Source organism: Melospiza melodia, chromosome 29 (genome assembly GCF_035770615.1).
Source record: "Melospiza melodia melodia isolate bMelMel2 chromosome 29, bMelMel2.pri, whole genome shotgun sequence".
Lineage (NCBI taxonomy): Eukaryota > Metazoa > Chordata > Aves > Passeriformes > Passerellidae > Melospiza > Melospiza melodia.
Window position 1 is genome coordinate 7,354,652 of NC_086222.1, and position 13,829 is coordinate 7,368,480.

The window sequence follows — 13,829 nt, forward strand, 5'->3', positions numbered from 1 at the left end:
CCATGGGCAGGGGAGACTGGGAAGGGAGAAATAAAAAAAAAAAAAAAAAAAGGAAAAAAGCAAAACAAAAACAAAAAGCAGCTGGTTAAAATATGCTTGCACTGAAAATGGGCTCATTTCATACACAGCTCAGCTGGGCTATCAATAGCACAATACAACACACCCAATCCTTCACGTTGTTTGGTGCTAAACACCTGGGAAATTCAGAGGATCCAGGAATTCCCACCCTGTGTCCCAGCTCAGAGAACATCCCAACATTTTGCATGTTTGACCTTTCAGCACAAGGCCCATCCCAGTCCTGCCAAACAGCACATGGTTTGTTATATACTGAATTTTGTTATATACTGAATTTTGTTATATACTGAATTTTCCTTCTTCTCTCCTGGTACTAAAGCAGAAGCTGTTCTTACTCTTAATCCTGTGCAAAAAAAGCAGAATAATTGTCTCAGAGCTGTGTTGTGCTGCTGTGCTCCTCCTGAAAATCCTGCACTGCAGAGGAGGCAGGCCCAGCTCTGCCCCAGCCCCACACTCGTGTCCTGGAGGGAAGGAGAAGTGTGGGATGTGGCACTTGGGGACAGGGAGGTGAACGTGGCACTGCTGGGACTGCTCCAGCCCAGGGACCCCATGAGCAGGCACAGACCTGCTGGAGCAGCTGGAGCTGCTGGAACCTGCTGGAACCTGTTGGAGCAGCTGGAGCAGCTGGAGCTGCTGGAGATGCTGGAACAGCTGGAGCTCCTGGAACCTGCTGGAGCAGCTGGAGCTGCTGGAACCTGCTGGAGCAGCTGGAGCAGCTGGAGCTGCTGGAACCTGCTGGAGCTGCTGGAGCTGCTGGAGCAGCTGGAGCTTCTGGAGCTGCTGGAGCAGCTGGAGCAGCTGGAGTAGCTGGAGCTCCTGGAGCAGCTGGCTGGGTGCTGGTGGCTCTCAGAGCTGGGGAGGTCCTGCAGCCCCTCGCAGACATGGACAGGGACTCTCCTGGAGGCAGTTTGCACTCTCCCCGTGCCCAAGGGACCAGGATTCCCTGCAGGATTTTGGTCCTGGGGCCTGGCAGGGCTGGAAGCAGCTCCTGTCTCATCAGCAGCTCCAGCAGGGCAGCTCTGGGTGCTCATCCCCCCTCTGCCCCCCCCTGCAAATGCAGACCTGCCTTGGCTCAGCACTTTTCCATTTAATTCAGCTTTAACGAGACAGTGGCCTGAACACCTAACAACTCCTTTGTTTACTTCAGATTAACAAGACTGGTACTAATTATATACACTTTCACTTCCCCTGTTTTCTTTATAAAAGCACTAATTAAGACATGATGCTCTTATCAGTGTCAAATGGCTGCTCAGCCTGGGCATCTGCAGAATTTAGGCTCTATCTGCACTTTCTCCTTTCTAATTTCTATTAAAATAAATATTGACCACAATCTCTTTTATCCAGGGATTAGAAATGAGCCTGTTTCAAACCAGGTATGGCCTTGTTGTGATTACAACAGCTCAGTGAATGTGTCTCAATTTGCATTTTTGCAGTTAAAATTAATTTCTCCAGCATTGACCAGAGCCTGCAGGAGGTGGGGGCAGATCCAGAGCTAAATTTCAATCCTCCTAAAATTCAGTGGATTATTTGCATTGGGTGTGCAGATCAATCTGTTATTGATGTTTCAAAAAGAAAATCAGTCATTCACAGCAGCCTGTAATACTGACAGGGGACCTTGTAATGCTGTGTCCCATAAGAGCACCTTCACCTCTCAAACATAAATTAAATGGATGAGACAGGAAGTTGAAAATTCCTCCATAAAGTTGGGCAGAGCTGCTGGGTTTTACATTATTTGTGAGAATGACCCCTGAGGCTTTAAAAATGCTTATTTTGGGGGGAGGAAAAAAAAGTGAAATATTACCTTCTTACCCCCATTTGTTCTCTTCAGCTCTAATTGTCCCTCTTTTAATTCTGTGTTTCCCCACTGAAAGCAGCTGCTCCCCAGCAAAGAGCAAATCTAAAGCCTTCCCCAGAGTGACCCTGCCAAGGCCACTGCAGTGAAGCTGGGTCACAGGAAGATGCTGCTTGTTAGGAAAAGACAAAAACAAACTGCAGGAATGAGGTAAGGTGTGAGATATGGGTTCAAATACTGCTAAACTAGGAATATCCAGAATTGTGAGGGAGAAAGGGACTGAAAGAGAGAGCTGAGACACTGACTGTGACTGAGGAGTGGGGACAGCACGAGCACACATGGACACAAACACACTGTTCCCAAAAAAAGAGATGGACAGAGGGGGACAAGAAGAGTCAACACAGCACAAAGTTCAGGCACTTCACAAATGTTCACTTAGAAGGAAAATCCAGAGCAGCTATTCACACTTTTCCTTCTGAGCAGCACTGAATATTTAAAAGATTCACTTCTCCCTGAAGATCTGAAATTCAAATGCAGCCTTTATCCTGGATCTCTAAAAATGCTCATGAATATAAGCTGATTCCATTTATTGTGGCATTGAAATTCAGCTAAATTGATAATATTAACTATGAAAGAGTAGATATCAAACCAATAGAATATTTTAGGCTAAAAAATTATCATTAGTGTATTGTATCCCACTAAGAATACTGGGAGAATTTAGAGAAAAGGAATATGTTCAAGAAATGTGGGATTTGATGAGCTCACAGAACCTTCCTAGATCTTCACAGGTTTTTTTACATAAATAGAAACAGTCAGGAAAGCATTTGCATCCCAGCTGGGGGAAAAAAAGCATTTTCCTACAGGACTGAAGATGAAAAAAAGAGGGCACAGACTTAGTCCAAAACTGGAGGGAAAATGCCTCTTAACAGGTACCTTTCCTCTCCTGACTCCAAACTTTATTGCCAATATATTTGAGAGGTGACTTGGGGCAAAACTGGTGTTCTTTCACATGACTCTGTTCAGAACAGAATAAAAAGCCAGTTCTCTGTATGGTTTTTCTGTTTTTCTTATATTTTCCCATTTTCCATCACTCACCCCAGGCCCTGGCTCCATTGCTGCTGGTACAAAGCCCATCCTGCCACAGCCCATGAAAATGTTGTTTCCAAAAGCAGAGTTTGCCCTCAAACCCAACCCTCCTCTGCCCTTCCCTGTGTTTCATCTCCATGGATCTGCAGTCACTGCCCTGCATTAAAGACCACTGCAATATTTTATGGCTCCATTAAAATGCTGTCCCCATCCCTTGTGCACATCAAACCCTCTAATTATAAATAATAATAGAAACCCAGGGCAGGAAGTTCCATCTGCTTTTCATTAAGTTTCTCAGCCTAGCCAGATCCAGGGACAGTTAAGCAGCACGAGGAGTTCTGTGTTTGGAAACTCCTTCGTGGCAAAGAGCTTTACTTTGCACATACACAATGTCCTGGATGCTCCACACATCACATTTTGATTAAAGAAATCAAAGTTGGCCTGTTGAGAAGTGCAGCTCGTCAAGGCCAAATCTAAAACTTCACATTAATTCAAGATGAAATACCCTACTAATGTCAAGTGAGGACAACAGCTCCATGTGAGACTTTTAGGAAAGTCTCTGGTCCTTGGGGACACAGGTACAGGAAGAAAAGTAATTAATGTGGGTATTTAAGTGCACGAGCAATACCCTGTGTGCATAATGTGTGGACTGGCAAACACAAAATGCAGGAATATGGGTGAGCAAAGTGCATTGTCCCAGCAGTGCCATGCCATCCCTGCAGGGTGCCCTCTGGCAGCGCCTCAGTCCTGCCCCTGCCAGCTCCCTGGGCTGTGCTGGCACACCTGCACCTGGAACTCCCTCCTGCCTTCCTCCTCTCACCCATCTCACACAGCATTTCCATCCAGCCAAGGAGTTCTGGAGTCCTCCAGCACCACATCCACCATTCCCTAACTACAGGAGCCTCCTCCCTGCTCCTCTCCCAGCAGCTTTGCAGCATCCAAGGACGGAATTCCAGACTCCTCCCAGCCTCACTCAGGTGCTGTCACTTCCCAAGGTGCACAGAGAATGCACCCAAGGAGTGGCACCAGGACCTGTGTGTGCAGGGTGACAGAATCAGCTGCAGCATTCCTTATATCTCACAGCTCCTCAGAGCTCTCCTAGAGGAACCTTTTGATGTACCCATGGAGCAACCATCAGGGAAGGTCAGGGGACACCTCTGTGACTTGGCAATATCTTCCAACTTATTGCTTTTCATGATACATGAACTTGTGGTGCCAGCTTTGTACCAAACACTTCCCAGGGCTGAAGGGGGAAATCCACCCCCCATGGTGGTGTTGAAGCCAAACAGAATCCCCTCATCCATTCTGTTCCATCATCTCCCAGCAAAGCAGACCCTGCTCCCCACAGCTCAGCACACTGAGTGGCCTGAGTCACGTTTAACAATAAACATTTGCTTGTGTTCAGGCTGCAAGTTGCCTTTCCTGTTTTAGCTGATGGAGCACAGGCAGGTCCTGGATCCAGGGAATGCCCATCTCTGTGCCTCTGATTCCAAATCACATTCCCAGGAGTGTCAGAGGCTGGCAGTGCCCGTGGCTGAGGACAGCCCTGCCCCAACCTGCAGCTCTCCACAGCACACAGATCACTGCAGAGCACTCACAGCTTGGGTATCCATGGCTTTCACCAAACCCCAGAGCTCTGAGCTGATAAATGATGATATTTCCCTTGGCAAATGTCAAGCTTTTGAATTGCATCTATTTGTTTAAAAGTATCAAGTCAGCAATCTGCCAAGACAAGGAACATAATTAAAACAGAGAAGAGGAATGAGAAGAACACCAGTTCAACACCAACTTCCCTTCCCAGCTGCTTAACATCCTAAGAAAGAACAGCACATTGAAACTCCTCAACACTAAAGATATATAGAAATATCTTTACCTATATGAATATGGAGATATTTTTTAAAAAAATTTCAGCTTCCCCACCAGTAAATTTTACAGAGATCTCAGTTATGCCAGCACACCTAATGCCAATCACTTCCAGAACACATTGAAAGGACACGAAGGTTGACAGTAGAGTCAGATCCAAAATCCCATTCTCTATTTATTATTCCTTCCTTCAGCAGAACTTTGGATTAATTTGTCTGTTTTTGCTACAACACAGAACTGTCCAGAAGGCAGGAGGAAGCAGATGGAGCCATGTACCCAGAGCACAAGCAACCAGCATCCCACTTCTGTAATATCCAACTTCCTCCATTTATTCTCAAGCAGAAAGAACCTTCCAGTACCAAGGTGATCTATTCTATCTGATCAGCACAAACACTCCTGCTCATCTATGTTCTGTATAAAACACCCTGACATGCAACACTCCCTTGATCACCCAGAACTGGGATGCTTCATGGAATCTCTCTTTACAGACTGCTCAAAGTATCTTGAAATTCTGACAGGCTTAAATCCTTCAAGTCAGGCAGGAGGGGACACTGCTCCAGGTCTGAGCAGCAGGTGAAGGACATCCAACAGTGGGAGCTCCCAGAGAGGGGCAACGTGTGGGTCACCAACACACAGAGGGGCAGGAGGATGTGCAGGGGGTGATCAACACTCATGACACGTGTGAAGGAGGTATTGAACACAGAACACACAAAGACAACTCCAGTCCAGTTCACTGCATGAAGAAAAGCTGATTACACACCTGGTTTTGGCACTGAGTTGGTCACGGACTGAGGGACTTTGTCGTTGATGAGTTCTACACATTCACTGGGAAAGAATCCAACCTGGAGTAAAACACAAGGAGGAAATGGAGTGTTATGATCTGAAGTGTTTAACCAATACACTAGGAGTCCTAGTAAAATATGTGTATTGCATTTGAATATCTGTGTATAGGCCTTGCCCTGATAAGTTGTTCTTGATGGGCTGCAGCTGTGATGGCCTTCATTGGGCTGCAGCTGTGGCTAGTGAAGATAACTGGGATAAAAGGGGCTGGGCTTGGCCAGTCAGGGAGAGCCTGGAAGGAGCCCTGACTAAGAAGCAGCTACAAGGAGAAGTCTGTGCTGTGAAGAACTGCCCCTGAGAAATATTACTGAGAAGGTATGGGACTTTAGAAATATGACTGTGACAGTATGGGACTCTAGAAATATAATAACAACAAACCAACATCTCCCCTCAACTCCCCCTGGGTGATGCCCCCTGACATTATCCAGCATCAAATGACCAGCAGGCATTGACAATTGCAGGCTCTGCTCTGCTGCCAGCACCTGAGAGAGAACCGTCTGAGAGCCCCAGGCACTGCAGGGGCCTGGAGTGATTAACTTTGAATGTTAATTTGCACTGTCCCTGCACTGCCCTTTAACTCAGCATTTCTGCCTGCAACCCTTCAAGGCAGAAAGGCTGGAAAGCCCCTCTAAACCAGCCCAAGGGTTAAAGGCTGTGGGAAGGATCCTAGTGTGTTCTTGGAACAGGATGTGCCTGCACAATTCCCATACTGTGACAGTGGTCACAAGGGTTGCAGGATGGAGAGAGAGGCGAGAATGTTGACCTCATGTTCAGAAGGCTTGATTTATTAATTTATGATATATATTACATTATGACTATACTAAAAAGAAATAGAATGAAAAGTTCTCAGAAGGCTAGCTAAGCTAAGAATAGAAAAGGAATCAATAACAAAGAAGCTCTCTCTGATTCTGTCCCAGAGAGAGCTTGGTCTTTGACTGGCCATTAACTATACACATCAAACATGGGCCAATCACAGATGCACCTGCTGCATTCCACAGCAGCAGATAACCATTGTTTACACTTTGTTGCTGAAACTTCTCAGCTTCAGCAGGAAAAATCTTAACAAAAGGATTTTAATGAAAAGATGTCTGTGACACCATACCACTCAAGAGGGGCTGCTGTATCTGTGGAGAAGTGAAATTATTTCCCTTTCCCTGTTTGAAGATTCAGGTTAAGCTGTGACCAGAGAGAAATTCAGCACTCCCCTGCATCCCCACCTTCTCTCTTATTTCCCAGCAACTTTCTTCTTACTCTCATACCAGGTGAAAGTCAGACCAGAGCAGACCTTTGGTAACTTTCATCCATGGTGCATCTTTCCCCACCTTTTCTCTGTGTTGCTCACCCAGCACAGCTCCTGTATTGTGAGATGGAGCTGAGGCACCAGCACCTCCCCAGACTCTCACCTGAGGCAGGGCAGATTCCCTGTCCCACTGCCAGGCTGTGACTGGGACAGCTGGGAGCACCAAGTCTGCTCAAACACCACAGGAACATGAGGGAAAGAGCCAGAGGATGGCCCCAAGCTCATGTGAGCAGAACTGAGGCAGGACTGTGCCAGTCATGTTGGCACATCCATGAAATCCTCTGCAGGCACAGGGGCAGCCAGCACCAAGCCTGGCAGACGTTCCCTCCTCTGTTCATTCATCTTACACAACTCCCCTTTTGTCTCCATGGAGAAAGATTGATCTCCTTCCTACTCCAAGCTGATTTTCACCCATCAACCTCCCCCCAGTTTGGTGGCAGTGTCATGTGTGGGGTGTCCAGACTGAAGTCATTCCAAATTCCCCAAAGGAAGCAAGAGTTTCCAGAGCCTTCCTCTTCCCACAGGCCAACATCCAGCAGGGCAGTGCCCTGCCCAGGCACAAGGACGAGCTGTCACCCAGCACACAAGTGAAGTTTTTCCAATTATTGAAATAAACTGTTGTCAGGACTCTGAGCTCAGGGCAGAGCCTGCAGGAGCAGCCCTCGGGCTCTGAGCTGGGGTTGCTGTAACTGGGACTGGCCTGGGCATCACAGGACACTCACAGAACCCACCCAAAATCCAACACCAGGCATGGCTGCACCAGCCACTGCCTCAGCTGGGTGTGCCAGCTCTGCAAGGACATGGGATCCTGGAGTTATGGAACACAGTGGGGATTTTTGTGCAGTTTATAGACAGAAATGTGCCCGTTAACACAAGAAAAGGATCATGAAGAGCAGCATCACAGAGAGGCCCCTCCTCTGGCAGCTCCTGGCTCAGGGCCCTGCACTGCTGGGAGATGCCAACAGGCTGTGCCATGGACATTGAAGTGCTGCTGTTTAAACAAAATACAGTTCATCGGTTTACATCATGGAATCCCAGGATGGGCTGGGTTGGAAGGGACCTTGGGGATCATCCCTAAAGATCCTGGCCAAGGCCAGGGACACCTCCCACTGTCCCAGGTTACCCCAAGCCCCACTGTCCAGCCTGGCCTTGGGCACTGCCAGGGACCCAGGGGCAGCCACAGCTGCTCTGGGCACCTGTGCCAGGGCCTGCCCACCCTCCCAGGGAGGAATTTCCTCCTTACATCCAACCTAAATTTCCCTTTTTTCATTTTGAACCATTCCCCCATGTCCAGTCACATCAGTTCCTAATGCAAAGTCCCTCCCTACATTCCTTGTAGCCCACCCAGACACTGAAGGTGCCCTGAGGTCTCCACACAACCTTCTCTTCTCTTCCCCAGACTGAACTTTAACACTTCACTGTGGCTGAGAGTCTCTGCTGGACATTGCCCATGTGAGAGATACAGGAGGCAATTTTTAAATTAGGAAAAATGCACAGATCCAGAGAAAGTCTCAGCCCACCACCCAGACATCATCTGGGACACTCCACAGCTGGAGTGATGAAGTTTCTTCCATTTTCAGTAACTGCCCACACTGTCTGTGTAAAGAAACCTGAAGTCCTGGGACCCCAACCTTCTATTATTCTGGATCCAAAACCAACCCAAATCTGGATCTAAACCCAACCCAGATCCCACACTGCTGAACATTGAATCAAATGCTGGATATGCAATCAAAACTCATTTGCCTTTGCCTGTTAACAGAGTATTTCTCCTGTTCCTGGATGCACTGTACCACACACTAACCAGGAATTCAGAAATGAAAGGATGGTGGTGTCACCGCTTCCAGATACCCCAGAACCTTCCCGAATCAAACATTCTACCTGCTCTCCATGCATCACTTTTGTCATTTCACACCAATAATTACAATGGATTTTTAGGGGCAAAGAATTGTGCTGGCTCCCTCATGTTAACTCACTGCCAGAAATTATTTACATTTTCACACTGACTTATTCTAACTTCTTGCAAGATCCCCAGGAGATCTTTGTTGGAGTTATAATCCACAAATTGTGCCTCATTCCCACCCACTTAAAAGATGATACTTCTCCTCCTATGGGAAGTTTTCCATGATTTTATATAAATAAATGAGTTTAGTCCAAGAGTTAATCTCAACAGATGTAGCAAGGCACTCCTAGAGCTTGAGCCAGGATTAAAGGATTTGGCAACACAGGAAAATGAATAGCCAGGGTAGTATATATTTAGATATATGCAAGGTCATCTAAAGGTTAAATATATCACCACATATATACCTTCAGCAGAGGAGGAAGGTACAGGCTGCTGGTGCATGAGAACTGCTCTGCACCACCTACTACAGCTTTATCTTTTCACTTCTGGGACAGGGCCTGCTAAAACTGGGGGCACAGAGTAACAATGGTAATCTTCAGTATGGGAAAGGAATTCAAACAAATGAGGAAGTACCTGCAACTTAAATGGCAAATGAAACATTGAGACATTCAGATTGCTTTTTTGGGTCTGACATAATCTACAGTATGGATTCAATTTTAGTCAGAAAGTTTTCTCTTTTCCTTTTAAATCTGATGACAGTCTAGCAAAACCTGACAGGGAAACTACAGCTTTTTATGGCCTATTTGGCCTTCCTGAGGAGAGTTTTCACTGAGTCTTTGCCAAGTGACTGCACAGAGAGCAGGACAGCCTCACCTCATTCCCAAAGGAGCCCCTGCTGAGATGCTCTTGCACTTTAGGGCACTACTAACAGGAAGAACAGGATTATTACTCCTCTTACCCTGAGCTCCTGTTACAGAGAGTTGAACACCTGGGCCATCAAATTATTTTGATTTCTTTTATTCACAAAAAGAAATGTCTGTTTGCGATGGTACATGTTGATTATCCATTCCTGACTGGTGTGCCAGCAGGAAACCAGAGAGCTGGAGAGGGACTTTGGACAAGGACAGGACACAGGGAATGATGGGATTTAGATTGGATATTGGGAATAACTTCTTCCCTGAGAGGGTGGGCAGGCCCTGGCACAGAGCAGCTGTGGCTGCCCCTGGATCCCTGGCAGTGCCCAAGGCCAGGCTGGATGGGGCTGGGACAGTGGAAGGTGTGGGACTGGATGACCCCCAAGGTTCCCTCCCAGCCCAAATCATCCTGGGCTTCTGTGGAACTGGGACCTGCAGTCTCACAACCAGCTGAAGCTGCTGCAATCACAGTGGGATTGAAATCAGCCCAGTCCCCCCTGGCTGCACACCCTGGTTTCGTCACCTCTCCAGCAGCTCTCCACCTCAGGAAACTATTCCCAAAAACCAGAATAATTCAGGACAACCAAGGGCAGTTATGCATCAAACAAGGGCCTGTCCGCAGTGACTCAGCTCCCTGACACAGAGCTGATTGAAAAGACAAAGCATGAAGCAAAAGCAGAGCAGAACAAAGAGGGCTGAAGGCTGTTGATGTGGAGGTGGCTGTAATTTAGGTAACAATCTTACAGAGAAAGCACTGACTCACACTGAGGGCACTGGAAGAGAAAAAAGCTTGAGGAAAAATGTCTTTAAAATCATTTTACTTCGAGCAGAGCAAATGCTAAGAAGCCTGGTGGGTTGTTTTGTTCACACAGGATTAGGTGTGTTGCAATGCAGTCGTGAGCTCAGGTATGCAGAGAGCACAGGCACTGTGCCAGGGCAGTGTGATGGACACAAAGCCAGAGAGCCATCCCTGAAGGACAGCTCTGGCTGCAGGAACACTCTGACTGCCCTGCTGAACCCGAGCTGCAGGTGCTTGCAGCCTGTCAGAGACAGTTTTTGGCTCACATCTGCAGAGCTGCCTCCAGTTCCTCACCACAGCCCTCCCACTGTCCCAAGGGATGCAGGACAGGCAGGAGTGAAGGCACAGAGCAGCTGCTTCAAATGCACAAAACCAGGGGAGTTCCTTGAAGTCCAGAAGTAGTTTTTCCCCCTTTCAGCAAAATGAGAAATTTTTTCCCCTGTTCTTGCTTTCCTCCTATCAAGACATGATTTCTAATGGAAGCTGTGGTTGGTGGATAAAACCCTGCTCCTCCCTAACAAAAAGCAAAAACCCAAGAAATAACAGGACAAGCTGTCCAAACATTTGGTGGCAGGACCTCCTCCTTTATCTGCTCTCAGAATCACAACTATCTGGCAAGAGGGGCTCTGTTGATTTATTAATTCCAATGACTGGATCAACAGATTGCTATCACTGCAATGTTCCTAAACAGGAACAGAACTATTTGCCTCTAACAAACTCTTTAGAGGCTGCACAGCTTCATCTGTGCCTACACCTCTTGCTGTAACAACATTCTTCACCTACACACTGTTTTAGAGCATCCATCAAGGACACCTCTGCCTGTAACTCATTTCTAGGTCTGGGGTAGCAACACCAGAGATAAATTCCCTTTCTCTGAATTCTTACTGCTTGTATAATCTAAAGGCTTCATTCCATCAGCAAATGTACATTTTCAGTACATTTAGAGCTTATGAGCCTTAAACTTGACACACAGGTTAAGACTTTGAGCAAACCCAGCTCATGGAGCTGTGGGAATAAAGAGCTGCATCTCCATGGTGTGTTTGGCTGTCACCTGCTCACACTGTGACCACTCCTGCCTGTCATAAAGGACACAAGATTATTCCAGCCCTAATTTGCTGTTAAACCAGAATACAGTGCTGAATTTCTGCAGCTGCTCATATCTGTTGTGTCAGGAGCCTGACTGTGCAGGAACACATTTCTGGCAGTTTGCTCATCACCATGTTTTTATGCTGGGAAAACACAACAGGACTGCTGTGATCAGAGGCACAAAGCTGTGACAAACTGCAGAAGGGCTGCCTTCCTTCTGTGCAGGGCTGTTCTCCAACCTGGCCCAAATGGCAGCCAGCCCCAGTAATGGATGGGATCTACACCCCACACAGGGTTTCCACACTCAGTGGCCCACACTCAGGCACAGACCACAAAGTAGATTTGTTTTGCTTCACTGATCCAGTTGGAAGTTAATCATGGCATAGGCTGATCATTCCAAGCAGTATTACAGCATTTAATTGATTGGGGGTTGGAACTGATGTCTGAGGTCCCTTCCACCCCAAGCCATTCTCTGATTCTATGACAGCACAGCATATTGAGCTTTGAGGCTTCTAGGACTAGAACACAAGTCCAGCAAAGGCACAGCACAGTTCAGAAGCAGCAGTTTGTTCAAGCAGTACCAGTGTGTTGACTCTAGAAACAAAGGAAACTTCAGAGCAGGTACTCATGTCCATGCTGCTCTGACTTTACGAAGGAGATGTCACCTGAACTCCCTCACCTGACACTAAACCAACACAAGCTGTGTCTCAATGCCATGGCTGAGCAGCCAGCACTAGGAGGGTGTAAGCACACCATCCACATCCAGGGGTGTACCACACTGCACCCAGCTGGGACTGGGACATCCAACTGCTGGGCATGGACAACAGCAGGGCCCCAGCCTGGCCTGGCACAGAAAGGGCTGTCAGGGAAAACCTGAGGAGCCTTCAGAAGACTTTCCATGCCAAATTACAGAAGTGTCTGGCCAATCCTGAGCCTCTGCAGAGCAGACTCCTCATCCCACCCACTCACAGGCAGCAGCTGCAGATGGAAATCCCTGTGCTGAAAGCACTGAAATGTGAGACAGCACAAGTCAGCCCCCAGTGGCTCTGGGGTTTGCTTGGTTAAAAGAGACTTTTAAAGCTTTTACATTTCCTAGTGGCAAAATCCAAAGGGTTAAAAACTCTTTGGAAGGACAGTGCCATTTCAACACACAAGGTTTGGTACCCAATCCCCAGACATGCTCAGCCTCCACCTCTGTGCTGTGATGTTTACAGGGACCAGCACCCCTGACAGCACACACTGAACACAGGCATGGGTGGGTGGCTTGTCTAAGTCTGCAGCACTGTTTCCTCAGCTGGAATTCTCCAAATCCTCTCTGTTCTGCCTGAGCTGGTTTCAGCTACTGGAAGGAAGGGGATGATGTGAGTAACAGTGTCAGCTGCCTTGGAGGGGGTGCAGCACAAGCTTCCAGTGCCATCAGGCCAGCTGTCCATCACAGGCCGTGGCCAGCCCTCCTTCCTGGGGTGAGGGAGGGAGGAAACTTCCAGTGGACAGAGAGAAGGGGAGCCCCCTGACACCAAGGCAGGGACACCCTGCTTGTGCCCTGGGCCACCCTGAGCTCCAGGAACACAGCACTGAGGCTCCTCCTGCTTCTGCTCCAGCCCCACTGCCATGGCTGGGCTGCTGCCTACCTGGAACCCGTGCTTCCCTCTCCACCACGAGGTCAGCTCCTTGGGTGGCATGTCGATGACAGACACGATGTCCCCCACCTGCAAAAGGTTGACAGCATCAGACACAGCCAGGAGGAGAGCACAGCTCCCATAACCACAGTCTGAGCACTGCAAACCCTGCACAGCTCTGGAGCAGCTGCACATCTGCCTGTGCAGAGCAGAGCTGTGGGGTGGCAGAGTTCCTGCACTGCCAGCACACAGGGTACAGCTGCTCCTAGGGAAAGGGCCTGAAGAGCAGCAGCCTCCTGGGAAGGGCTACAGAGGCTTCTGGTTAAACTGCAGAAATGGTGTGGAGCACTTGGGAGTATCTGCTCCAGTGGCTGAACTGAGTTTTACTGCCTTACCCACGAGTCTATAGGCACTGGATGTGTCCCCTTGCTCCCTCTCACAGCAGAGTGAAGAGCTGCCTTGGCAGCTCCCAAACTGCCCCAGGTGAGCTGCCCAGGGCTAGGAATTAAACACAGGAGAAGTGGTGCTACAGCAACAGGAGGGAAAATGGCCAAGGACACCAGACAGGCCTTCTGAGGCTTTGCTCATTCCCATAAAAATGTAGTACTGCAGTAG

General features: G+C 48.1%; 1 protein-coding gene across 5 annotated transcripts in view; it reads right to left on the reverse strand.

The window, feature by feature from the left end:
- Positions 1-13,829, reverse strand: part of ARHGAP32 (Rho GTPase activating protein 32) — a 247,282-nt gene that overhangs the window by 60,960 nt on the left and 172,493 nt on the right. For all 5 annotated transcript variants that reach the window (XM_063178517.1, XM_063178514.1, XM_063178516.1 and 2 more), the window contains 2 exons: positions 13,227-13,304; positions 5,577-5,658 (listed from right to left, as the gene is read on the reverse strand). In XM_063178517.1, the coding sequence (XP_063034587.1) occupies positions 5,577-5,658; positions 13,227-13,304 (160 nt within the window). The remainder of the gene's footprint in view (positions 1-5,576; positions 5,659-13,226; positions 13,305-13,829) is intronic.